Source organism: Colletotrichum godetiae, assembly GCF_030913485.1.
Source record: "Colletotrichum godetiae strain CBS 193.32 chromosome Unknown BDP55scaffold_17, whole genome shotgun sequence".
Lineage (NCBI taxonomy): Eukaryota > Fungi > Ascomycota > Sordariomycetes > Glomerellales > Glomerellaceae > Colletotrichum > Colletotrichum godetiae.
The window spans coordinates 202,184-227,690 of NW_026851265.1; the positions used below are offsets into that span (position 1 = coordinate 202,184).

The 25,507-nt window shown below is 52.2% G+C and overlaps 10 protein-coding genes across 10 annotated transcripts; 3 read left to right on the plus strand and 7 right to left on the minus strand.

The window, feature by feature from the left end:
• Positions 1–132: 132 nt before the first annotated feature.
• Positions 133–3,205, minus strand: BDP55DRAFT_727812 (uncharacterized protein; the record flags this gene model as incomplete). The annotated part of the gene is made up of 3 exons (XM_060579351.1): positions 133–646; positions 710–925; positions 2,076–3,205. The coding sequence occupies 3 exons, from the start codon at positions 3,203–3,205 to the stop codon at positions 133–135; spliced, it is 1,860 nt and encodes a 619-aa protein (XP_060430484.1).
• Positions 3,206–3,533: 328 nt separating this feature from the next.
• Positions 3,534–4,024, minus strand: BDP55DRAFT_767722 (uncharacterized protein; the record flags this gene model as incomplete). Its single annotated transcript, XM_060581000.1, has 2 exons — positions 3,534–3,703; positions 3,759–4,024. 2 exons carry the CDS (start codon positions 4,022–4,024, stop codon positions 3,649–3,651), a joined length of 321 nt encoding a protein of 106 aa, XP_060430485.1. The 3' UTR covers positions 3,534–3,648.
• Positions 4,025–6,367: 2,343 nt separating this feature from the next.
• Positions 6,368–8,377, minus strand: BDP55DRAFT_550450 (uncharacterized protein; the record flags this gene model as incomplete). Its single annotated transcript, XM_060569028.1, has 1 exon — positions 6,368–8,377. The coding sequence occupies one exon, from the start codon at positions 8,375–8,377 to the stop codon at positions 6,368–6,370; it is 2,010 nt and encodes a 669-aa protein (XP_060430486.1).
• A 3,864-nt stretch (positions 8,378–12,241) lies between these two features.
• Positions 12,242–12,745, plus strand: BDP55DRAFT_550479 (cytochrome b5-like heme/steroid binding domain-containing protein; the record flags this gene model as incomplete). Its single annotated transcript, XM_060569029.1, has 1 exon — positions 12,242–12,745. One exon carries the CDS (start codon positions 12,242–12,244, stop codon positions 12,743–12,745), a length of 504 nt encoding a protein of 167 aa, XP_060430487.1.
• Positions 12,746–12,956: 211 nt separating this feature from the next.
• Positions 12,957–15,578, minus strand: BDP55DRAFT_550384 (uncharacterized protein; the record flags this gene model as incomplete). Its single annotated transcript, XM_060569018.1, has 5 exons — positions 12,957–15,033; positions 15,085–15,236; positions 15,289–15,371; positions 15,426–15,485; positions 15,542–15,578. The coding sequence occupies 5 exons, from the start codon at positions 15,576–15,578 to the stop codon at positions 12,957–12,959; spliced, it is 2,409 nt and encodes an 802-aa protein (XP_060430488.1).
• A 175-nt stretch (positions 15,579–15,753) lies between these two features.
• On the minus strand, positions 15,754–17,585 carry BDP55DRAFT_661327 (mannosyltransferase). The gene is made up of 3 exons (XM_060574714.1): positions 16,694–17,585; positions 16,373–16,643; positions 15,754–16,316 (listed from the first exon to the last, which is right to left on the minus strand). The coding sequence occupies exons 1-3, from the start codon at positions 17,404–17,406 to the stop codon at positions 16,035–16,037; spliced, it is 1,266 nt and encodes a 421-aa protein (XP_060430489.1). The 5' UTR covers positions 17,407–17,585; the 3' UTR covers positions 15,754–16,034.
• Positions 17,586–17,712: 127 nt separating this feature from the next.
• Positions 17,713–19,019, plus strand: BDP55DRAFT_661329 (translin family protein). The gene is made up of 3 exons (XM_060574715.1): positions 17,713–17,996; positions 18,048–18,065; positions 18,120–19,019. The coding sequence occupies exons 1-3, from the start codon at positions 17,815–17,817 to the stop codon at positions 18,685–18,687; spliced, it is 768 nt and encodes a 255-aa protein (XP_060430490.1). The 5' UTR covers positions 17,713–17,814; the 3' UTR covers positions 18,688–19,019.
• A 188-nt stretch (positions 19,020–19,207) lies between these two features.
• Positions 19,208–22,357, plus strand: BDP55DRAFT_767726 (ankyrin repeat-containing domain protein; the record flags this gene model as incomplete). Its single annotated transcript, XM_060581001.1, has 4 exons — positions 19,208–19,377; positions 19,995–20,216; positions 20,280–20,772; positions 21,250–22,357. 4 exons carry the CDS (start codon positions 19,208–19,210, stop codon positions 21,988–21,990), a joined length of 1,626 nt encoding a protein of 541 aa, XP_060430491.1. The 3' UTR covers positions 21,991–22,357.
• A 467-nt stretch (positions 22,358–22,824) lies between these two features.
• Positions 22,825–23,533, minus strand: BDP55DRAFT_661332 (Rta1 protein). The gene has a single exon (XM_060574716.1). The coding sequence runs from the start codon at positions 23,488–23,490 to the stop codon at positions 22,975–22,977; it is 516 nt and encodes a 171-aa protein (XP_060430492.1). The 5' UTR covers positions 23,491–23,533; the 3' UTR covers positions 22,825–22,974.
• Positions 23,534–25,141: 1,608 nt separating this feature from the next.
• BDP55DRAFT_661333 (uncharacterized protein) lies at positions 25,142–25,502 on the minus strand. The gene has a single exon (XM_060574717.1). The coding sequence runs from the start codon at positions 25,387–25,389 to the stop codon at positions 25,204–25,206; it is 186 nt and encodes a 61-aa protein (XP_060430493.1). The 5' UTR covers positions 25,390–25,502; the 3' UTR covers positions 25,142–25,203.
• Positions 25,503–25,507: the final 5 nt, after the last annotated feature.

Consider the following 25,507-nt stretch of genomic DNA (forward strand, 5'->3'; position numbering starts at 1 on the left):
ACGCGGGCTGTCAAAGTGTGCCGCAACTCTGAGCATAGCGTGCGCCCGATTGTGAATCTGCCGCTCAGGGTTTGACGTTGTAGTTGCCTTTCCGCCCATGAAGGAGGTAATCTCCTCGACGCAAGACGAAATTTATAGGCCTTGTATATTTAGCCATTCGATGTAGGGACGGAGACGGGCAACTTGCTCGAGTTTAAAGTCAAAGAGCTTAACCTTGCTCTCGAACGATGAGCCAAGAGACTCCCGGTCGATGATGAAGAAAGCCGTGTCGTAGGCTCTGACTTGAACACGCCCGTTGGGATATCTGACGGGGAAGATCCGGGCCCTCAAGATATCCTGCGGGACAGGAGAAGTGTTCCCTGAGGGGAGTAGTGAATTGATAATCCAAATGAAATCCTTAATCTCATTCACCGTGGTTGAGTCCCTCACTGCGACTTGCCTCAACTCGTCGATGGCCATGGCGAGGTCCACTGGTCTGACGCCTAAATGACCTACAAAGAATTCTTCCAGATCTTTGTAGTCGTCTGTGAGTGACACTCTTCCTCTCAATTTGGCTGCGCTGGACCAAACACATTGCGATACTTTGTACCATGACGAAGCATCGTCTGATGGAACATATATCAACGCCTCGTTCTCAAAGATCGCCCTGTAGTACCGGATGGAGCTGGTCAGTCATCACAATTCGAAATCTTCAGAAAGACAGACTTACTTGAGATTGCTCTGTTCGGAGCCGGTATTGCTTTGTAATAGCTTGTGCAAAGCGTGGTAAATGTTGCCAATTCTCTCAATATCGCAACATTCTGAAGCCTTGAGTTGCTTCAACTCGTCAACCAAGATCTCGCTGGTGCAATCGCCGATGCCGACTGTGTCTTGGAACAGACTTGGCCATATTGACCCGATAATACCAGGCGCGTTGAGAAAGGGTCTATAGAGACGATTCAGCACGTGCTTGGTGGCCATGTCTTGCGGCGCGTCCCACACACACTCCGCTGGCAAGACCCATTTGAACCTTCCCCTAGGTATTGGGACGAAAATGAAGTTGCTTTTGTTGAATACGGTCCTGAAAGTGTCAGCACCCCACTTCAACGGTAATTTAAAGCTCAACATTCTCACATAGCGTACGGTCTGTACTGCTCCGTCCATGTCCTCGCTCTCTGCGCATTGTATTTGAACATGTTAATACAACATGAACAGCCTAGCAAGACTTTCAGGAGTCTTGTGTCTTGGTAAGTCCGTGGAATCTTGCAAAAACCAATGAAGAATATGGATCGCAAAGTCGAGGTCATTTTCAGGGCGGCCGAAACTGAGATCCGAAAGTACTCCTTTCCACCGCGGCGGTACTTCATCATGAGTCTCGTTACCATCGAGCCAAAGCCATGGGAAGAAGCCGTCGTCGCCAAGGAAACGGTACATCTGTCTCTGTAGCCTCCGTAAAGGGAAGTAAACAATGGATAGAGGTGCGCTGTCGTGGGGTGATTTGTGTCGGCAGAGCACCTCGGTTTCTCGGTGACACTTGATTGTCTCGGATGAGAGGGTGCCCTTGTCTTGTGCTTGGTGCCATCGAAGCAAACATTCCATGAATTTATCTGGCCTGAAGAATTTAACATACGTCGCAGCATCCTTTAAAAACAGAAGAGGAAATATTCCATTTGTGTTAAAGTCTGGATGTGTTTTGAGACACGCATGTTTGGTAAACCAAGTACGCCACAAGTCTTTCTGGTGCTCCCGTCTAGATGGCTCATCGCAGAAATACAGATCGTGAGCGAACAGAGCATCATGGCCAGGTGCATTATCTCCTGCGTTCGGACCTGGACCAGTCTTGCGAAATACCTCCAACGGACCGTTTTTTCATTATTCGCAACGTAGACTGTTTCTGCCAAGGGCTGCCGAAGGTCCAAGTGCTGGTCGAAAACATGAAAACCATACGGCGAATTTCCATTCTTCGAGTTCAATTTCTCGGCCATGTAAAAGAAATCTGAGGTGGTTGTTTGATGCTTGGAGGGAAAGTCTTCCACGAGCTTCAGCATCTGTGTATTGGTGCAAAATTGCCTGTCGCACAGCTTCCACAGGCACACTTTACACCGAGAGAGTTAACAAGCAGAGATCTCTTCTCGCCTTCTACTCTTCTGGATAGAATTCTCATGCCTAAATCAACAGGAATATCTAGACCCTTGACAGTTGGGAGGTAGATTGGCCCCAAAGATGCAGATGTCCAAGACCCGCCTTCAAGAGGAACGAGGTCCATGTCCTTGATCTTGGGACCGTGAAATCCGCGAACGGTCCTATGGTTGAGCGCAAAATTTGAAATTGCTGCTGTCTGCTCATGCCATAAGTCGGTTGTTCCTTGGGACTGCATCCGCGATGTGATCCCATTCGCGAGATCTGCTCCCAGCCATCGTATAAATCTCGCTGGAGTGACGTCACACAGCCCGTAACTCTTCAAGATTTTGAGGTCTGTTGAGCCATATTGTCGTGAAATGACCTCTGCTGGATCACCGTCTTCCAATAGAAGCTTTTGATTCTCGTCAAACATGTCCGAAGTAGCATGGAGAAGATCACGCAACAGTCGCCAGCCATAACCCTTATAGTCATAGAAAGCAGGCGCTTTCTGCAGACTTGTTCTGATCTCGTCGACCAGAGAAAGCCAGAACATTTCCCAAGAGCCGGTCGTGTTCGGCAAATACGCGGGCCACGTGTAACGTAAAGCCTCGTGCTCGGAAAGCTCTGTGGCCGCACTGGCAAACGCCTCGGCGATGGCTTTCAGGAGGCCAAGGTTGCAAAGTGAGTCTTTGACAATATCTTGTCGACTAGCTTCAGTGACAAAGTCGGCTTGGATGAGGAAGTTGAATCCGACTGGTCTCACTGGGAGGAAAGCGTAGACCTGTTGAGGCTCGATGATGGGCACCGGCTTTTCTGAGATTGGGAAAGCGAGGATGACTTCGGACTTTGAATACGCCTGAGAGGCTCCTTCAGACTTTGTATAAGTTCTGTTCTCGTTCTTTGCCAATCCCTCCGCTGTATGGCTAATAATTGTGAAGTGTTGGACGAACTCTTCGGAAGCCGCCTTCTCAGTTTTGATCTTCTTGAGTAGAACGTGGCTGGGCTCGAGTTGAGTGAGGTCGTAGGTCACTGAAGACGCTTCCTTCCCATCGTCATCGAAGAATCCAATCTGGATTCGTCGAATATTCCTCAAAAAAGGCAACATCTTCGCCTGGAGCATTTCAAATTGGGACCGAATCGACTCGCGTGTCTTGGCCAGTCCACCTTCGTCCCCAGTATCATGGAGATGCGAAGTGATCCTCGTCAATGGGGATTGAAGCTTCTCACTGGTCTCCTCCCATGTGGGTGATATCATGCCCATTCCCGAATCCTCCGGCTCGTGTCTGAAAGAGAATGAGAAGGGGCCAGATTGGATGTGCACTTTATGTGCAGCCATGAAGACGGATTTGAAGCCAATGCCCTTCTCGCCGATGTAGCCTGGGCACCAGTCTTAGAGCTCTGCCCAACTGCGCAGATTGCTTTGAGATTATCCTGGCTGAACCCATCCTCGTTGCATTCGACCACGACCTTGCGGGGGAAGATTCGGAAGGACACGAATGGTTTGGAGCCCGCAGTTGAGGCCTCGGCGTAATTATTATCGTCGGCATTCTAGAGGAGCTCGAAGACGAAACGAGCCTTGCTGGAGTACAGATTCTTTGCGAGTCTTGTCACTTGCCGTTAGCTTGTTGTTTAAACGTCCAATCCACACAAATACCTACATGATGACACTGGATCCAATCATCTGATCTTTCCAGAAGAAAGCCTGCTCAATTTCGCGGCGCAGTTCAAGTGGAATTTTCTGCAACTTGTCTTGGGCCACATAGCCATGTTCTTTGGCAATATTCGCAACCGCCTCTCTCGCGGCTTTGATACTATTCGGAGTAGCCATGGCGCAAGGGACGAAGCGAACCCGCTCCTTGTCCTCGACGAATGCGATCAAGAAACGGAAGTGTGATCGTTGTCCATGCCATTCTGAACGTTTCATAGCGGAGATCGAGGAGCTTTAAGTGTGAAGAAAAGTACAGTTCAGCCTGGAAAGCATCCTGTTCACCCCTCATCGAAATGTTCGTGAATCTGAGGCTGCCCAACAGAAACTTTGGCATGTACTCTTGAAGCTTCCACGCTGAGGTTTGCACTTCAGTTGGATATGCGGCGTCTAGTAAACCTTGTATATGCGGGAGGCCTGCTGCCCAACGCCCTATCAACCAACCCGACAGGAGCACGCAGCGCCAACAAGAAGAATCATGTGTGTGATGATATGGTATCTCCCTCGGTTATCTCAGATATACATACGCTCTAACACATCTTTTCAGTCCTATTGACGTGGTCGATGAATTGCAAGCCCAGCGTTATTATGAGGGGTTGGCTCAAAAGGGGTGGGTTACAGCGGCACCAACGTTCTTGCCCAACCGGATCATACAGTCCAACTCAATGCTGCTCGTACACGCAAAAGAAAACGTAAATACTTGGAAGATGCTGCACAGGTGCGATTGTTTAATATGAAAATCTGTGGTACCCCCCCCCCCCCCCGGGCCCTCAAAAGGCGCAGAGGCGCAGAGATACTTGAAAGTTCCCGACTGGCTGGTTATTTTCCTTGATACAGGCAATGCCCCGATACTACCATGAAGGTGCCCAAATCATGGCTGTTTTTAGTGGGATGCAACTGCCAGCGGTTAGGACGGCAGCTAAATACCCGCAAGCCTCCCTATGGAAGCTCCACAAGCTCGTGAGCATTCTCAGCGAACCTACCATTAATTTGACCTAGGAGCTAGCTCAAATACGTTCGTCACGAACTCTCTCAACATCATGAGACTTCACTTTAGCCGTCGCTAACCTCTAAAGCAGGCAGAGAGATCCCGAGCATAGACATAATCTACCCAGCAACACTGACCCCACCTATCGTCTTTATATTCACAGACGAATATCACCCAGAAGCAGGGAACGATCGCAGAGGACATGAAGTGTTGCCATGCTTGATCCAGTCTTCCTGCGCCTATCTAGTATTGGGACCGAGTTTGAATAGAGATTCATGGGTCCTAATAAGGGAAAAGAAGGCCCCTTTCCATCTGTGAGATCCTGTTTGATGACACACCAACAGTTTTTGTATGGCTGTCACAAACGTCGCCATCGATCCATTATATAGGAGATTCTATAGCGGCTCCTATGTGGCAAGCGTACTCTACGAACCGGGGCTTCATCACTGATTCACCATGGAGCGCTACTAGCAGCCCAGGATGGACAAGCAAAGACATGGAACCAGGCCAGACAGTAAAATCTCACTTCCCAAACCCCTCCAAGTCCCCGATTCTACAACTTTGGCTTCTCCCAAATCTAGAACTCAGCCGGTGCCGACATGTCTGACAGTGAAATATCAGTGGCCTCATAGGGGAAGCTTAAGTCTTGGTCCCCACTCCCCAGTGAGACCGTTGAGAAGTTCGCCGCCCCCTTACGAAATGGAACGCCAAGACGTTGGAACAAGAAAGGTCTCGGCCCATCCCTTCGGATATTGACAGCCCCATGTCTCACAGTCTCGCAAATTCTCCTTCGCATACCACAATTTCCAGCTTCTGGTATAACAACGACGAAGCAGACCTCGAAGCTGAAGCGGTATTAAGAGATCAGAGTCTGCTTCAGCCACATATCAACCACGGGAAAAGTGACCGGCTTCCTCATGTCACACATCACGAATATAACGAGATTCCCAGCATCAGAGTACGAAGTTTGAAATCTCAGCCGGGTCTTTCACCGGCCTTCTTAGCTTGAATTTGCTATGATACAAATCGGCTCGCCACTGCTTGGGGGTTTTGGAACCCTCACATCTTCCTCCCACTGTCTCGTCTTTTTCGTGCTCTTGCTCCCTTTTTCTGGACAAGAGTCAACAAAAGATTCCCAACCCAAATCTAAGCGCGGCCATGAAGACATCGTTCATTCGGCCCGCCCCTTTATGTTCCGTTGTTTATATGTAAAGTGCTTTGGGGTATCTGTTGGTACACAAAAAAACAGTGTGACAAAGGAGAGAACCAGCAAAAAAGTAGGTATAATAAAAGCAGTGTGTGTGCGGTAGGCCCCTCTTCATAGCCCCCTCTGAAGGGGGCAAGAGACTATGCCTCGCCGAGTGGGATGAAACCTTTTCCCTTTCTGTCTCAAAGGCCTCCCATGGAAAACAAAAGAAAACGCCGTGGTTCCGACTTATCCCAAACCCATCCCCGTGCCATGCAAGAAAACTGAAATGTTTTGTAGAAAATGTGTGTGTTCCGTGAGTGGTGATGTTGTGCGATGCCGCCGCAACGTCCAGGCCGCGACGGTGAGATCCGGTCTGCTTCGTAGATTATGTTGTTGTGTTGTATTTCTTCTCGTCCGCATGTAGCTCGATGCCGCTATCGCGGTCCTGCGGGTTGTTCCAGTGGGGCGACAGACTCCTCGGGGAATCTAACGGGCTGCTCGGTAATGAGGTTGTGAACTCATCCTTCTGCCCCTTCTCTCCATCTTCGTTCTCTTCAAGATATGCCGGGCGTAGTACCCGCGGGGGCAGCTCCACGTCGCTCGGGCGGACGCTGTACTCGAGGGCCTTCTTTCCCTCCTTGATAAGCTCCTCCGTCCAATTCAAGCATCTCTTGATGCTCACGTTGATCTTTTGGCTGTCGACAAGCAGTTCCCTATGCTTGGAGAGATCCAATCGGAGGCGCTTCTCATCCCGAGTCCGGCGGCGTTCGTCTCGTTCTGGATCTTCCTTGGGACTTGATATCGACATGGAATCCGTTTCGGAAAGCTCTGATGATTCAAACAAGGAATCGTCCATGTCTCCCTCCGCTTCCTCCTCGCTGAGATCCGATAAGTCCAGTCCTTCAATGCCCAGGCCTGCAGGGGTAGATTCGGCGGAAGTCATCCGGCTCGACCCGGCCGAAGGAGGGACGGATAGACGCCCAGACCTCGACAGCCTCTTGTACCTTCTGAGTTCTGCAGTCTGCTTCCGTAATTGCTTCTCCAGCGACCTGTTGATTGCCTCGAGAGATGCGTTGGTAATTTCCAGATCCTGAACCTTGCGCTCTCTCCTCGCGTTCAGGACCATGTCGTTCAGCGGATCTCCATGGGATGACTTGGTCGGGCTGTGTAGATCCTCTGGGTCATTATCCTCATCAGCCGAGTCCTCCTCGTCCTCTTCTTCCAGGTCATCTGCTGCCTGTATTATCGATGCAATCGTGATCGGTTGTTGCGCAAAGAAACTCGGTACCGTTGGCGACGGCAGCTCGGAGGGTGTCGATGTTTGTGAGGCTATGAACCTCGACATGATCATGGCATCTGTTGCTGGAGCCTCTGATCCAACATGACTTGCCACCTGTGAGAGCGTATCGGTACTCGTCCTACGCTTATGTGACGGCGGTGCAAGCGGCGGAGGACTAGTCATCTGGGCCCGGCCAGCGGTGTGAGGCGGCATGCTATTGCTCTTGACTAACGGCGCGGAGGTCGGGTGTTGAGCTGGCTTGTTGGGCGACAGCGGTCGCTGGGCCATAGGGAAGCCATTCGCCGAGCCTGCTGATGTCCTATGCAGCTTGCTCGATGCCGAAGTAACTGAACCCGTCATCGACGCTGCAGACGAGGGCCGGAATCCAGGCTGTAGATTGGGAGCTCCATTGGCGTAGAAGAATTTGCTCGATGGCGGCTCCGGCGCCGGTGCGAGTTGCGGAGAGAGTGACGGTGCAAGCGACGGCGCCAAGACGGGCGTGAAACCAATGCCAGGTGATGCAGGCCTGTTCTTCTCTACAGCACCGCCATTGGCGTACATGAAAGTTGAATTTCGTTGCTGGGGAGCTAGCGGCCTGGGCTGGGCTTTGAGAGGCTGAGCTTTCGGCAGGGAAGCTTGCGACGGTTTTGCCTCGCTGGCGTAGAAGAACTTGGAATCGTTTGCGTCGTTCCTGCTACTGACGCTCGAAGGCGGGCTGAAGGTGACGACCTGCCGCCTCGGGGGCTCGAGTGTCGGCTGGCGATCCCATTCGTTCCTGTCCGGATCCGGAGTGCCATTCGGGGTTGTGTTGGTACTGCTGACCCGGCTCTGGCGACTACCGGTGCGAGGGGTGATGTTATTCGCAGCGAGGAAGGGTGCAGGGCTCGTGAGATCGTCCCTCGCACCTCCGCCATTTATGTGCGGTTGTGTGGGGTAAGTTGTATTGTTATTGATGGTGTTGTCGTTGCGGCGACGACCCATGGGGGTGACGACCGGAGGAGAAGGTTTCGCAGCGACTTTCGGGGTCAGAGGAGCTCGGCCGATTGCCTTTGCGCTGAGCGAAGGCATCGCAGGCTGGCGAGTGGTGGTGCTGCCCCCTTTCTCGTAGGGGGGCATGGTGGACGTGGAGGAAGCGGAAGCGGACGCTGGAGATGTGCCAGTTGTGGGTGATGGGGTAGGCGAAGGCTTCGCTCGCGCGGCGTTTGCAGGTCGAGAGGGGTTCAGGACATTTTGGTCTCGTGTGCGGAGGGGTGTGCGCAAGCTGGAGGACAGGGCTGGTGGCTGTCGTCTCGAGGTAGAGGATGGTGTTGACGCCGGGGTCGTTGTTGGTTGTGTTGTTGGTGTTGTTGTCGGCGTTGACGAAGTGGTGGTGGCGGTGGTGGTGGGTGGTGAAGGTGACGATGTTGTGTTTGGGCCGACGGTGGTGGTGGTTGTTTTGGTGGTGCTGGCACTGGTGGCAGCAGCTGTGATGCGTCGGGGCCCGTTTATCGTTGGTGGGCCAGTGGCAGCAGCGGTAAGTGGCCGTGGTGGGCGTGTGGTGGTGGTAGGAGCAGCAGCAGCGGTAGCAGCAGTAGGGGTGGGCGAGCGATCGACGGCGGCGGGATTGGTGTTATTAGTCGAAGTGGGATTATTTGTGGTTCGGAGCTGGGCCGCTGTAGGTTTGCGGTCGACAGCGACGGCGGCGGGCGACGATGTCGCGGAGGTTGGACCAGCAGAAGCACCCGAGCCAGAGGAACTCGAGGGAGCAGCCGATGGACGGGATGATGTCGTCGTCGTCCCAGGTGGTCTGGAAGAGTTGGATGATGGTCGATGAGCAGATGCGGCGGGGTTGATGCGGGTGGCAGGTGAGATGGATGGCCTGATGTTTCTCCTAGTTCGGGACGAGTCGGGCGTCTGCTTTCCCTGCTGAACGATGAGGTGTTTTTGGTGTTGTTGGTGATTTGGGTGTAGCTTAGTATTGCCCTGCTGAGGACGGTTGGTGGTGGTGTGTGACTGAGTGCCTTTCGGTGGCGGCGATGTCAATGAATCGCCGGCGTGCCTTGGTGAAGGTGAGGGAGACGGGGCCGAGGGAGCAGTCGAAAGATTATTGCAGCCAGCCGGTGTGTTGTTGCACCTTCTGCTGTTGTTGCTGGTGTCGCTGCCACCACCGCCGCTAACGCCCACGGAGGAGAGCGCTCGCATTTTTTGGAGGGGGCAGCACCTAAGCTGCGCGAGCGGGTACGTACCTGCAGGTGCGGGTGTGCGGGTGCGGTTGCAGATGCTGGTGCTAAAGGTGCGGAAGTACCTCCACTAGGGAGTGCTGGGAAAAGGAGGTGGTGATTTGGGGAAAGGTACTTGATTGTGGTGCTCGAGACATTGGACGAAAAGACCTCTGTGCTGGGAAGTCCCTGGCGCTTCTTGGCTTCGTCCCTGGCAGTCTGTGTCTCTCTCTCTTCAAGTCTTGGAGTCTTGTCTCCCGGTGTCCACCCCTGGCCCGGGCTGTCCCTTGGAAATTCTGGAAATAAACCTGAAGAAGGGGGCCTGCGCAAGGCCAATCTTGTCTGCGGTGTGTGCAGTGGGGTTGTTTTGAGGGGGGGGTCCCTTTTCGAAGTCAAGGTTGAGCGAGGCGTGCGAGGGTTGTTGAAGAGCCTGTAATTCCGGTACGAGGCACGAATCCACGATGCGGTGTGTGTCGAATGTCGCTACCGGTTCTGATGTCTCTTTCGGTTTTCGTGTGCTCTTTTCGTGTGTGGCCCGGAAGTGGGAGAGGGGGGGTCGATCGGGCAGAGTTGCTCGGTGAGGATAGGAGGGCCCGAGAATGAGGTTGTCGTGTGTCCGTCTCTGCCTCTTTTTCTCTCTCTTTCTTGGTTCGTGTACGTTGTCTGGGTTGTGTGTGTGTGTGTCTTTGCGCCTTGTTTCGCTCTGGGTGTCTTCAAACGAATAGACTCGATGTCAAACGTCGTTGCGATTGAAACATGCAGTTGTGATCAACAGGAGCAATGCCGGATTTGAGACATGTGCCGTCAGGTGCTCAAGCCTAAAAGAAGAGTAGACGCGTTCAGGTTAGAAAGAAACGCGGGAATGGAGGAGAGGGGGAGAAGAGGCGCGAGTTGAAGAATGAATGTCATTCAAAAGGTAGGGCAATGAATAGAGACAAGGAACCATATGATGCCTGTCCGGAACGAGACGATCGATAATTACGAGAGATGCAGAAATGCAAAATGACATCGTTATTCTTCATCGTTGACAGAAACACCCCCAGCTCGGACTCGCCTCGATTTGGTATCCGTAGAACCACGGGAACCACAGGAACCACGTTCACGACCACGGCCCACGCTTCTATTATCGTGCGCGTCTTGTCCCCTTCGACTTGTGGTGTAGAGACTGTGTGTGGTTGTTCCTGCATCCATTGACCATGCATTCGTGCTCTCCGTGTCGCCATCCTTCCCCATCATTCATCTCGATTGGCATTTGTTTATTCATGCGTTGCGGCTTCAACACAACGGCATCCTGCACAAAAGACGACCATCAAACCCACCAACCCTGCCTTGTCTGCCTCGGCACCCAGTCCCTGTATGCTGTGATCGGTGAGGATTCGAGCAGGGCGGGCATGGGGGCGGCCAGTAGGTTCCTCTAGCCTGCAAATGGTGAGTGGTTAGTAGGAAGTAGTGGATCCAGCGGTGACATGTCACCTTTCGATCAGCTTTGCTTTTTTCCCTTTTTTCCCCTCTCTTGGTGTGGTGTTTGTTATTTTTGTTTTGGTCGGCGTCGGGGTCCGGTTGGTTCCATCTCGTTTATTTTCTTTTTTTTTTCTACCCGTCAGCCCGTGTCCCGGGGGTCTGGCTGGTTGCCCGGCTCAAACCACCTTAGCGTCGAGTACGTATCCTTCTGCACCGCTTACCTCATTATCCTCGCTTCTCTCGAGTGCGCTGCCTCTATACCTTATCTTATCCGTTGACTGAGGTGCACTGAGACTGCGGCGCGTCATGCCGCTGAACAGCCTGGGAAGGCTCGAGCCCCGCCAGTGAACCCCGTGCCCCCTTGTCGCTTAGCAGCCCGCGAGCTAAAGCTTGCACCACTGAGCGGCCTCGGAAAGCCCAAGTTAATGTTGCAACCGCTGTAAGCTGACAAAGATTTCCCATCTTGCGCAGAAGCTCTTGGGGGAAGACACACTCGCACAACCGCAGCTTCCTTGACGTATGCAGCATTACAGCCATACTTCAACATTCCCAATCTTCTCCTTTTCCTCAACCTCTCCTCTTCCCACCCCATCATCCCCCGTCGCGGCCAACGGCCCATCACCGGGTCGCAATCATGGGCTACATCGGCGTCTCCCTCATCCTCGCCTCCTTCGTCTGGGTCATCGTCGCCCCTCCGCCATGGATACACCCCTTCATGCCGCCTTTCCTCCTTGCCTGGCGAAACGACGCAAAGCTCCTACCGCCCTCTACGCGGTCAAAGTCCTCTTCTCCTCCACCGCCAAGCGACCAACATGACTCGAAGTCGAAGGCTTCCTCGACAACGACCAACGGGCACGCATCTGAGCCCTCGACCAAGGAACAGCCGCGCGATGCCCCTCCCCCGCCAACGATCAACCTCCCCGAAGACCCCGTCGCCGCACCGGCACCCGTGCCGCGCAACACCGCCGCTGTCGCTATGCCTCCTCCTCCTCCTCCGCCGGTCATCCGCCGCTCCTCCCCGAATCCTGCCACTCCCGCGCCGCCCGTGGTAACTGAGCCAGAGGCCGAAGAACAAACAACACCAAAGGCAACGCCTGCCGCTCCCATCGCACCCGTACCATCTTTCACCCTCGAAGAACCCTCAAAGGCACCCGCACCCCCCTCCCTCGGCGCATCACTCTATTCACCTTCAGGACCCATGCTCGGCAAAGGAAGCATGCCCCCTCCTCCTCCGCCTTCAACATCTTCGACCAACATGTTGCCGCCGCCAGCCCCAACACCCCGCGGCCCAGTCCCCCCTCGCCTTGCCGCCTTCCCAGCAATGAACTCCCCCCAACGTGCCCGCGGCCCCGTACCGAACCGTGGCCCAGCATCCGGAGGCTCCTCCCTCGGCTCCTCCCTCGCGCCGCCGCCAACACACTCTGCAAAGGCCCCCAAACCAACCCGCAAAGTCATCCTCACGCCAGGCCACTCGCCCCTCGACTGGGCGCGCATCTCAGGCCCCAACGCGGACCTGCGCAACCTCCCGCCCTCCACACCTTACCTCAAAGTCACGCCGTCGATGCTTAAGAAGATGACGGGTAGAAAGGGGAAAGATGCCTGGATGGCGCTGGGTGGGAGGGTGTACAACATCACGCCGTACCTGCCATATCACCCGGCCGGAGAGCCCGAGTTGCTGCGTGGCGCGGGGCGTGATGGGACGAAATTGTTTGGGGAGATTCATCCCTGGGTGAACTACGAGACTATGCTCTCCGCGTGCCTTGTGGGGCTGTTGGTGGATGAGGAAGAGGGTTCGAAGCCAAGTGCGATGGATGAGATGGACTGATGTACATGGTCTGAATTTTCGGATTCACATAGAAAATGGTACCGAGAGGCACATATAAGCAAGATGCGGCAGCAGAGGCCTGTAATTCAACAGGTCAAGCCTGCATTGCATGCAGAATACGGATAGAGAGATACCCCCTAACAATAGAAGCAGCGCCCGTCGCGAATGCAAGTCATACATCATCATCACCACTCTCCCTCGCCATGTTCCCTCATCGCCGTCGACCAAACTTGAACTTGAGCTCATCTTCGCTGTCGTCACTGTCCGCGACCTCGATAACTTTCCGCGAGGCTCTCGGCTTCTTCGCCGGCGGCTCCTTGGCTGGTTCTGGCGCGGACCTCTTCCCGCGAGTCTGTCTTGATGATTGGCTCTGTGTGGTGTTCTGTGACTGTGTCGCCGTCGTGGCGCGGGTACTTCTCGACCGTGATGCTGGCGTCGGTTCTGGTTCTGGTTCTGGCTCAGGTTCAGCTACGGGCTCGGCCTGGGTATCGGGTATGTCGTCCTCTTCACTGTCGTCGCTTAGAACGATACGATGTTGTCGCGATGCAGGCCGAGACGCAGGCGGCGGCGGCGGCGGTGGCGGAGGAGCGGGCTCGTCCTGAGCTGTACCGCTCTTCTGGTTGTCGTTACCCTTCTTCTTACGCTGGCTGTCGTCCTCTAGCCAGTAATCGTCTCCAATGCCAAACTCCTTGGTCTTGACTTGCGTCAAGGACACGATGACCCTCTGGGGAGGTCGGCCAGTGAGTTCGCCCCGCGGCTTGAAGCGCTTGAAGTTCTTCCTCCCATTCCACCGTGGATCCCATCTACCATTCTCGTCATCTTTATCGTGACCTCTGTTGGCTGGTGGTTGACGTAGTGGCATCTCCTCGACAATGTGCAAGCGACGGATTTGCTCTAGATCAACGTCGTCGGGTAAATTGGCCAAATCTTCTTTTTCTGCCTTGAGACAAGCCTCCATTGCTTCCCTCTGCTGGCGGGCAACGTCGAGGACGTCGATCTCTTTCTTCACCTTCTTTACTCTGGGAGCGGGCCTTGACTCGGGTTTCGCGTGTTCAGGTGGCTCGGCACGTGGAACGGGCTCTTCTCCGGCTGCGATCCTCCGTCGTTTGACTGCGGCCGCTGTTGGGATGATGTCCTCAATGTCATCGTCCTGTGTTGCAGGGCGTTTCCTCTGGGATCGTCTATTTGTATCTGGCGATGGTCCGGCTGCCTCGTTTGACGCATTCACATCTTGAGAAACGAACAGACCCTCTTCTTCAGATTCAGCCTCGGCGGATTTGCTTTCAGTCACTGGAGGAGTGAATGCATCATCGTCATCATCATCGGCGTCAAATCCAGCGAAGCGTCTTGTCGGTGCCCTCCGCACCCGACTTCTGGCAGCAGCAGGCTTAGACGGGGGTGCAGACTCTTGAGGCGTGTTCTGTGAGGTCGTTGGCTGATCTATATCCATCGAGCTGGAGTCACCCCTTGCCACCTGCTGTTGTGGTGCTTTGCTTGCCGGACCCTGAGTGGGGTCCATCTCCAAAGGCCGGCGCAATATGCTGGCATCTTTGATGAGGATGGCCTCGAGGAACTCGTTCTGTTCGATGGGTCTGTGGTCAAGTCGAAGGGAGACTTGAGTGAAGAAGTCGGCATACCAGTCCACAGCGTCGCCCTTGTTCGGTACGAAGCGGACGACTACGACGCCTCGCCCTTCGCTACCGTCGTCAAAGGATCCAAGGCCTTTCTCGCCAGCTTCCGTTTTGACGTAGAGAACAAAATCGTCCACAGTAGTTGACTTTGGATCGACCTTAGTAAACAGAGCCTTGCCCTTGCCGTTGGTTATTGGTGCCAGAAGATTGTCAAATTGTCCCTTATCGTAGAAAATGAAGGTGTACCCCTCAAAGATTTCCAAGCGGGCATCATCCGGCGCATACGCGGATGGGGGCCTTTCGACAGGCTCGCCACCGCGAGGAGGCAGGTGCTTCAACGGATCTGGCCAATTGCCATTAAAGTCTGTTTCTAAAGCAGAAGAGGCAGTGATATCGTCATCTTCCGATAGGGTCGCCGCTGCGACAATGGCATCAACGAAAGAATCGGCCACGATGTACCTTCCGTTGATGAGGGCCTGCAATCCCTTCGAGGTGTTGCGCTTCTTAGTGACAACGTGTGTCGTGTGCTGGATGTTATAGTCTGCCAGTAACTTGACATCAAGCTGCTCAAGGTCGACACGCAGTCGTGAAAAGGGGTCGGACTGCATTTCTCGGCTCGAGAAGCTGAATGTGAGCGCCACAGGCTGCCAGGTCAAGCTAGGAAACCATCAGAAGGCAGTCCGAATCTTCAAACAACAATATCCGTACCGAAACAGGTCAGGGCAGCCGCCCATCTTAATCTCTGCCGAGGCTGCGGCCACCACATGCTTCTCGCCCTTGTATTTGTGCCTGTCTACGGTCGTTCCGGTCTTGGTGCCCAAGTCTTCGATTGTGACGGTCGATCGGCGGGTAAGGTGTTGCTACGAAGACATTCAGCTGGCTGCACTGGTGAATCGTTGTGCGCCTACATACGCTGTCGCCGTCGGACACATTGTCAACCTCGATGGTCAGATGTTTGCGCGAAATGGTCTTGTGGGAGATAGCCAGTTGTCCGGCTGCAGTCCGTCAGTGAAATTCGCTCATGATGGTCGCATAGTTGTAGTCCATACGTTCCGAGTCCGTTCGGCCGAAGAGATATCGTTTGCCTGGCCGGAGCCAAAGCCGTCGCCCTGGACATCAATCGCGTCAGCATCATGCACGATTGGCGGGGTAAACTAAGAAGTACCTTCGAATACATTGCCGTCAGTCTCTAATAACCACATCGCGACCTGTCTGCGGGGGAAAGCGCCGCGGACTGGCGCGCGGTTTGGGTGCTAGCTGCGAGGCCTGAAATGTTGGGCAATACGACAGGATCAATCTCGTGGAGGTAGAGATGGAAGCAGGCCATTTGCCCACGCGCGTCACGTCGCGGGAAAGTGACGCCGGATCACGTGTCCACTTTCAGGCAACAACCACAACCCCTTTGAGCCTCTCTCTCTCTCTCTCTCTTGTGGACCTCGCGAACTCAATCAAAAGGGTCTTGCATGCATTTGACATTAGGCTAAGTACATGGACATTATTCAGACAAAATTGGTTCGTTAGGTATATATCGTGGCTTGACAACGTTCATCAACAGGCCAGGGGTACACGGGTAACCCGTCCGGTTCACCAAGAGGTGAAATCCTTGAAGTCACTCAATCTTTCTCATTGCGCATAGCATTTACATAATTTATCAAGTCTTATTGCTTGACTTTCACACCTGTCTGGATGGTTGTTGACTCGCCGTCGTTGACCATAATACCCAAGATCCAAGAATTAACGAGGAAGAATCCCACGGATGATGCGAACAAGCCCGGAAAAAAGGTGCTAATGCCCAAGAACTCCAGATAGAAGCCCTGCTGTAACCAAGCAGCCTGAGACACGATCCAAAGACCCAATGCTGTAGCCCCGAGCTTCGGACTTTTGAGGAACTGTGAGCCGGGGAGGTAAATGGGCAGGAAGACCATGTACCACAGGAAATACTGCTCGAATGTTAGCCACAGCTCTTGAGATCCAGTGAATGGCAGTTTGCTCTTACCTGGCTCGTACAGACTTTGTTGAAGGTCACGAACGCAAACGTCTGCGCCGTCATCGAAGTTGCAAGGTCCTTCTTGGCTAGGGTGAACGGAATAAGCACCGTTGATAGCAGGATTTGGGGTAGAAATGCGACGGATTCGATGCGAAGAGTAGCCGTGGATGGGAACGCGGACGTCAAATACAAGAGGACATTATAAGGACTGAAGTTATGCCTGTGGTCGATTCTGGTGACGTGGTGGAGGTAAGTGTGCACCAAGAACGGCGTGCCGTATCTATGAGACGATTAGCAGGACCTCAGTTGGCATGCAAGGGGGGTTCTTACATGAAGAACATGGCGATATTGAGCCCCATGAAGGTCGCAAGACTGACGATGGCCAATTTGACTCTTTCAGCATTGAGAAACTTGACAACGGCTTCGCCAAAAGTCCGCGTTTGAGCGGAACCTGTCCCCTTTCGACCGAGCACCTCCTCATCCATCCACCACACAATTGCCGGCGCATAGATGAAAGGATAGATCTTGAAATGGACTCCGAAGCCAAGCAACAGCCCAGCCAGCGTTGTCCGTCTTTCGAGTACGGCCCAAAGTAGCGCCATGACCAATACACCCAGGAGTCCCTCAGAGCTTCCACGAGTACTGATCGTTGCGACCATGGGGTTCAGCAGCCAAATGCTGGCGAATTTTAATGCTCTTCCCATCTCCACGCCGCGCCTTTCGAGAATCCGTACAATCAAGAACCCAGCGAGCAAGTCAGCGACCGCGAAAATGACCTTGCCGAACGAGAACCATCCTTGCCACGCCGTAGGCACGAGCATCCACGCCAAAAGTGGCGTGTAGCGGTAAGTTTCGCGGTCGTAGGGCGAACGCCCTTGAGCAGTGAAGCGAGCGGCATCGGTGAAGACCAGATAGTCAATGTCGGTGTACTTGACGGCGGAGTTGGCGTCCTGCCATAGGCCGTAGTACAGCATCACCACACGGAGGAGCGCGGCGGCGCCGAAAAGCGGCACGGGCCGGAAGAACGCGTCGATGCCGGCCATGCTGAAGTGTGACTCGGGAGAGATGTATTTCGTCGCGAGGTTGTCGGCTACCAAATCAGATGGTCCTATTTGGAAGAGATTATACAGAAAGCCATTGAGTAAGCCCTGGAAGACACGATGATCTGGAGCGAATGTGAGTTTCGGGGGTTGAAGCTTCAAATCCCCATATTGCCATGATGGGAAATTTGAGTGACGTGGGCAAAATCGGCCAGCCCCTGGACGCCGGAGCCCAGATGGGAGTGCTGGGCCCACACCCCGGGTGCTCCATCTGCCGACCCCACTAATTTCAATTCTGACCCTGCACGACCTCACACCAACATCACTCCAGGTCGTTGACTTCATCGACGGCCTCACTTATTACCTAACTCGCATCTCATCAAACACATCCAACTGTTGCAGCAATCCAAGATGTCTAAGCGCGATAGGGATGGCAACATGCGCACTCATGAGCCCAAGCAGAAGCCGGCTGCGCCCGAGTCCCAATTTACCCCCATGTTCATGGAATTTCGCGATGAGCTGGATCAACACCACGACCGGAGGGAGCGTATTGTGAAGGCATCAAGGGATGTCACCGCGTTGAGCAAGAAGATGTGAGCTTTCGACTGCTAGTATATACTTGACTTTGGCTAATCTGGAGGCAGTATCTTCACCTGCCAGAGGTGACCTCTACCAACCGCACATTCTTCTAGCGCCATCTACTAATGCCGTGGTAGAGTCAACAAGTTGGGCGACCTTCCCAACTTCGCCAACAAAGAGATAGAAACGCGCATGGGCGAGATTAAAAACCACCTGACCGCAATTGAGAAGGACATCCAAGGAGTCAACCGCTACCGCTACGCCCACTCACTCCGCTGCCTGGAGGAGCTCGTCGAAGCCCTCTCCTTCTCCCACTACCTTCGAAACCAGACCCTCATCAGCCAGGAAGAGACAGCAGAAGCAGTTCCAGCTAATGTCTCAATCACCGAGAACGACTACATGTTTGGCCTCTTTGACCTCTTTGGCGAGATGATGCGTTTCGCTACTGTGACCACTGCCCAGACCGGTCAGCTGGCCGGTGTCGAAGGCCGCAATATTCTAATGGATATCCACGAACTGAGCAGCTGCTTTGAGATTCTTCCAGAGATTCCCACAAGAGACTTCAGGGGCAAGATGGAGGTTATGCGACAATCGGTGCGCAAGGTGGAGAAGCTGGGCTACGGCTTGGCGATCCGGGGAACGGAACGGCCCAAAGGCTGGGTGCCTGACATGAAGGAGGACTTTGATCCTTCTTCGTTAGACTAAGGCTGTCTTTGAAAGAGGGTTGAAGCAAGACAACGGGTGTATTCTTTGTCGGAAGTGTGAAAGAGAATTAGCCTCCTGTTGAAAGAATTGTGCTTCTGTAAAGAGAATCGATAACATCATGCTCCCTGAGACACAGCGGGCCGTGGTCAGGTTCCTTTGGGGATGCCTGATTCTTCTCTTCACACCGTGCCTCCTTGGATCGTACTTGAAAGTACCCGATGACCGTAGTAGAGGCAAGGCCTTCTAGGGATTTCTTACTTTTGCAGCAATCTATTCTGCCTCCCTTCTCTCAGCTTTATCTCGTCGATTTCCCAATCTCTAATTCCTTATCCTGGACTTGAATCTTCTTCCAGGCCTGAACTGACCTTCACTCTTGCTACTACCGCGGCTCAGAATTTTTTGAGAACTCGACAAAAGCGAAGTTTGGACCTTTCGCATCTTTTTTCAGTTGACAGGTTAGCACTCGCCTACACTTTGGAGGTCGTCGTCCACTCCCGCACATCCTACTGGGAGAAGCACCATGGAGGTCGCTGGCCTAGCTTTTGGTGCGTTTGGAGTTATGCCATTGGCGAAAGAATGCCTCCAACTTGCGAGCAAGCATATTGGTCCCTCGAAGCAGGACACCACCGAACTCAAGCGTAGGACCTGGAAAGACGATGATCACGGCAACGGTAGCCAACCATCTTTGCAGTAAATACCGAGACCATAATGACGTTGCTGTTGCGTATGTGTACTGCGACTGCCAGAACCGGTCCCTGGACACTTCATCGTCTCTTTTACGATCTATCCTGAGAAAAGTCCCTGAATCCTTACTTTATTTACCTGCCGATTTAGAGAAGATGCACAATCGCAACGATCCACTTCCCTCGGCAGCTGTCAGAAAGATACTACGAGAATCAATCGACACTATCTCGAGTTGCATCCTCGTCATATATGCAGTGGACGAAGTGGAAGTATCTGAATCGAATGAGCGTACAAAGGTGTTGGACATCATCAATGCACTACGGCGCCAGTCAAACGTCAGACTGTTCATCACTTCACGACCGATAGATAGTATCAGCTGTCAGTTCGATTCTACGAATTCCTTGGTACAGGAAGTCCGCGCAGAAACACCAGACTTGGAAACGTATTTGGGCGGACGTGTCCGAAATCTGTCACCGCTTCTACGAAGACACCCAGAACTTGAAAAAGAAGTCAAAGATGCTATAATTAGCATTGTTGACGGAATTTGAGTAATCCATTTTTAATTCTTACAATAAACTCGCAAAAATTTGAGTAGGCGGCTTGCTGATTATGTCATAAACCAGGTTTCTTCTGGTACATCTCTTCGTGGGTGTTTTGAAGGACGACCTCACCGTCGCAGCTGTCAACAGAGGCTTGGCTGAGATACAAGAATGTGCACACATTGCTCGGTCAATCCCAAACAGCAGCGACGACTGGAAGCATCTGTTGCTCCGCAAAGCCTATGACAACGTCTTGGAAAATATCAGGACGCAAGAGCACGATAGCGTAGCGATGAAGGCTCTCACGTGAATCACACACGCCAGAAGACCATTGAAAGTTTATGAGCTGATAGAGGCTATCGCATTCAGTTTCGACCACGGACGGCCGGGCAAAGACAAGATACATGGGCCTGCATACATCGTCTCCGCATGCGGAGGATTGATCGTGCTCGATGAAACGACTCGAACCGTTCGCTTGAGCCATCACGCAGCACGGGAATACTTCGGAGGAGTCGAAAAGACCTGTTTCCCGAATGCCCATTACGAAATTAGTGCCGTCTGTGCTGCGTATATGATTCTGTTCGGGCATTCGGAACGTGGATCTTGGATCGGCACGCCCTATATCGGTGGTGTATCCTACAAACGTGCGTCCTACGACGACGCTAAAATTGCGATAGAGCTTCTGGGATACGACCAAGATTATTGGTGCGAGCATGTTCACCAGTCCGACGCCGCTGCTCTTCATGACAAAGGTCAAGAGTTGCTCTATCAGAAGTCTACCGCCACAAGTCTAGCCGGTATCGAGGCTTGCAGTGAAGCAAGCCCCTCACTTGTGGTGGCAGCCCTGGGGATCGATATCGCAGTGATGTAGACAATTTCTGAAAACAAAGATGCAGTCCATGTCAAAGACGCTCATGGTAGAACGCCGCTGTATTACGCGATCTTACATAGCTTCGAGAGTACAGTTTGTATCTTACTTGAGAACGGTGCAAGACCAGATGGACATCCGGGTAAGTGGAATTAGAACGACCATAGGCTACTCTTGTCGATGCCATTTGTAACGACAATGCAAAACAATAGCCTCTGACTATTTCAGATTATTTTCAACACTGTACGAGATGAAGATTTAGGGAAAGTTCGACGAGAAAAATTACTGATAGAAGCCTGTTTTTTTGAGCGTACCTCTTTCGTGTCGGCTCTCCTCAGGAAAGGGGTCAATCCCAATCGGATTGAACGGAAGCGGCAAGGAGAGAAAACCAGCCCATTGCTCATCGCTTCATGTTCTAGCACAGATAAAATCGACGTTGTGCGAGATCTACTGTCTGATGCACGCGCGAAGGTTGATCTGAAGATTGGACTTACATCTGACCCCCAAACTGTTCTTTCTCACGCCGTCGAGCGTAACATTGAGGTTATCGTCGACGATATTCTCGATAAGAAGGCACACGTCCTCGAAGAATTACCTGTCAAAGTTACTATGTACAGTACATACCACGACACATCCCGTTTGGACGTTCTTGAGGGTGCTGTGGTCCAGGGGAACTCTCGCATCATGGAGAAGGTGTTCAGACAAGCACCGGACTTTGACTTCAAATCAAATGAGGGGCGCTATCTGATCTGCAAAGCTGCGTACTTTGCCTCTCTGAGTGGTCTCGAATTCTTTATCCTCAATGGAGCGGAGGCGAACGGCGCAGATACAACCGGAAGAACATCACTATCCTACGTTGTAGAGACGCTAAACCTCCTGGATCCCAATGGCATACGCCTCCGCCCTGTTAACATATACACGCGTCATTTGAAAAGAAACAGCACTCGTAATGAGCGGACGTTCTTGAAACAAGCTCTAGAGAGCGCGCAACTGCTGATTGAGAATGGGGCACGGGTTGATCTCAGCGACAAACATGGACGCACCGCCTTGTCATATGCCGGCCATAGTCCAGAGTACGCAAGTTTGTGCCTGAAACGAAAGGCCAGCGTAAATTCACAGGACGTCATCAAAAGGACGCCTCTTTCCCATGCTTCTCAAGCCGACAGTGGAGACGGTTCAGTAGTTGAGATGCTCCTCACTGCTCAGACATGAAGCTGAATCAAATTCGAGGATGTTGCGGGAAGAAACCCCCAGTGGTTCGCGTTTCAAGCCCAATCGTCGGCTGACATCAGTCGCCTCATATACTCCTGCAAGATTCGTCCTTAGTAATTTCCAAGGATGTGTTTGGGAAGAATGTCATCGCCATGTCAGTCGTAAGTGTATTGATCGCTGACACAGATCGCATTCCTTCATAATTTGAAGAACTGCTTCGGTTCAATGCAACCCCATCAGAAAAACAAGATATTCTGAAGCAACCACTACTTCTGGCGGTCAAATTCGGCCAAAAGAAAGTCTATGAGCGGCTTCTGAAGAAGGCGATCTCAATCGGATATCAAGTACCCCTACAACTCGACCGTTTTGCTCATGGTATGCTTGAACAGCAGTGCGCTTGGGGCCGCGTCTGCTCACTATTCTGTCGGCTGATATTTTTGAAAATAAGCTTTCAAGTCTACACAAAAACTGCGGAATCAAAGTTTGTTTGTTGTGTCGAATGCGATCTCTTCCATGTCCACGAACAACACACCATGCTTGACTGGATGATGACAGATCTTCCAGACGTAATGGAAAAGGTTCAGGTCGGCCCCGTAATACACGCAGATGCAATCGCTTAGCACAGAAGTGGTGATAAAGTAACCATGCAAGCGGTCCCGAAGGTACGCTTGATTGGGTATTCGAGAGCTACGAGTTGATGAAGACAGTACAGTCGATGCCCAACAGAGACCTGGATCCTAGAACTGTGGAGGCAGCAGTCCTTTTCCCCTAGTGTGACGAAGGAAAAAGTCGAGTTACTGATGTGCTATTATTTCAATAACGCACATAGCCAAGCTGGAGACTGGATGATTACACGTATCTTTAACTGCGGAATTCTCTCAAAGACCTGTCCAAAAAATGAAACTCTTATATCCTGCCTCGATTTACAAGCGTAATCCACCCCTAGAGCACCGAAAAGCGGAGATGAGGCCGGTGCACATTGACTCACAAAGCCAGGTCTTCCTTAGGCCTCAAGCGGTCCGGAAACCTCCAAGCAAAAAGAACCGTGACTAGATACATAAGAAGAGAGTCGAAGACGTAAAGTGTCCATTCGTGAGAGAGAGAGTAGCCCATATACCCCTGAGCGAACTCGACAACTCTGAAGATTGATCGAACCATAATGAGGAGACTGACAGCATACAGCATGTACAGGCTCTCTTCCCATGGGATAAGACCGTCCAGAGAATCGGGAGTAGGTGCTTGCCTCATTCTGCGATGGAAGATGACAGCGATGGCACAAAACAGGCCGAACATGACGATCTGGATAACAAGGCCGATGATGACGATCCTCTCACCCCAAGTTGCGAGGCCGGGTTTCTGAATCACCATCATGCCCGATGCACCTCCCTGAATGAGGAACGAAAAGACATCACCGAGCACGAATGTCTTCGTCAATTTAAGGGGTCTGATCATCGAATATTTCTCGGCGTGTATGCTGGTGATGATTCGACCGAGGACCATATAGATCGAGGCGGCAAAGAGGACGGGGGCGATAATGATGAACATATTCTGGATGGCGTAGGTCATAATTCTGTCGGTCTTATCGTGGGCGCTGGCTCGTGCTCCGTATCCTATTACTTCGACTTCCTAGGCGTCAGCAGAGGTTATTGAGGGCCAAAGTCATTGTGCAACTTACAGAGGCACCCCACTGTAAAGACGATGCAGAAACGAGCACGAGTCCTCCAGATCTTCCAGCTAATGTATAGGAAAGACGCGAGAAATAGTATGAGGAAAAGGATCGCTGCAGGCTTGCTTGGGACGTAGCGCCAAAGATAGGCACCTCCCTTGGTCGGGGTGACACCAGGCACTGGCGTGAAGTAACCATCGGTAGACATAATTGCAGGCTATTTAGTGTCTGGTAAACTTTACGAGAAGAAGCAATAGGGAAGATTGAACGATGTTCCGGCAAGGAAAGGTAAATGGTGTTGAGGCTGCCGTGAGAAAGGACTGTCTGGGAATCTAAGAAAGCAAAGGATTGAGCGGGTATATGTACGCTAGGGGAGAAACGAAGCCGTCCATATTGTAAAAGTATTTTGATACCAAAGAGACAAATTCGAGCTCCACAACGTCTCGACAGATCTAAGCCTCCCCAGCTCCGTGTTTGCATATTTCGTCCAGTCTGCACCAGGCTCTGAATGCTCGGATAGAGTTGCAGACGAACGGGTTCGGACTGCTTGAAATGTGGGGCACACGGACCCGAGTCGAGTAGTAAAGAATACGCGGAACCAAGTATGAATCCGAGCATCTTACCCGAGGGTTCGTTGTAGCTCGGGTTGACAACGCGCATACGCTAATCTCGACGTGCCAAGAAAACTTCAACAATTTGAACGTCTCTTGCGGTAAATTTCTGGTTGCGTGAACAGTCTCAAAAGAGCGGGGACGTGACTGCTTCTTTTAAGCGACTTTGTTCAGAAGCACCAGACGCTTGCACCTTTTCTGAATGGAATACTTTTACCATTCGATTCATTGCAGACTCTGAAGGTTTCATGTTCCAAGCTCATCGAAGGATACAGACTTTAAAAGCGAACATGGAGGTCTTGCAAGAATAATGCTGTCTGGAGTCTCTAGGTCGGTTGGAAACATCAACAGCTCCAAGAGCCCTACTTCTCTTTCGGCACGGCGTAGAACAGCACAAAGTAGATACATAGACAGTATCGAGCAATTTAACCCATTTTCGTGAACTCAGCACCTACCACTGCCGAGTTGGATTCTGAAAATTAGAGGCATTTCCTCCAAAAGTTAAACATGTGCATGTATGAGTCCGTTTATTGAGAGTTTGAGAACTCAAACAGCCATTCTTGTGCTTCGAAGACCAGTAATTCCGGCAACGCTTTCCCTACGATGTTAACAATGTTAGCGGTCTTTAATTTTCCAAGGCTGGCGTTGTTTTCAAGTTCAGTCTTGAATGTTGGCGTTCTAGATGGGCAGAATTCCAGGAAGTTTTCCTGTAAACTGAATTCAGGCTACTTTGATTGTGAGTCATCCAGCCTTCCAGCAAAACGTATATCTTGAGCAATCCAGCCGGAGATGACTGCAATCTGTACTGTCACATGACACAATGTTGAAGAGCCCTCATTGGACACTGGACAAAAAAGTAGTCTGCAATTCTACGCTACGAGAGAATCTACAGTTCAAAGGCCGTTCACGCCACTGCGTTATTATATACTGCATACGCTACGGAATTTGAAGTTTGAACACACCCAGATGTTTGTTGAATTGATGCTTCAATTCGTCTAGAGGTTCTACACCACTTTTGATACCATGTTGGATGTGATTGGTTGAGATTGTGCGAAATTGGCTATTATCAGACGAGTACGCAAGCCAGCTAATGCGGCACTGCGGAAACGTAGGTAGTACCATAATTATCGAGGCGGTTGAGAGTCGACGCGCCGTCCAGCGTTTGCCACTCCGAAGCCCGCATTAGATAGCCGAGAAGAACCCCGCATCACAAACGTAGACCCTCAGCATTAGAGAAATG

Coding starts and splice junctions, on each gene's coding strand:
- BDP55DRAFT_661327 (XM_060574714.1), bottom strand. CDS start 17,406: ATGGCCGGCATCGACGCGTTCTTCCGGCCCGTGCCGCTTTTCGGCGCC. Junction 16,644..16,693: donor AATATCGCCATGTTCTTCAT/GTAAGAACCCCC, acceptor ATCGTCTCATAG/ATACGGCACGCCGTTCTTGG. Junction 16,317..16,372: donor ACAAAGTCTGTACGAGCCAG/GTAAGAGCAAAC, acceptor ACATTCGAGCAG/TATTTCCTGTGGTACATGGT.
- BDP55DRAFT_661329 (XM_060574715.1), top strand. CDS start 17,815: ATGTCTAAGCGCGATAGGGATGGCAACATGCGCACTCATGAGCCCAAG.
- BDP55DRAFT_661332 (XM_060574716.1), bottom strand. CDS start 23,490: ATGGTCCTCGGTCGAATCATCACCAGCATACACGCCGAGAAATATTCG.
- BDP55DRAFT_661333 (XM_060574717.1), bottom strand. CDS start 25,389: ATGGTACTACCTACGTTTCCGCAGTGCCGCATTAGCTGGCTTGCGTAC.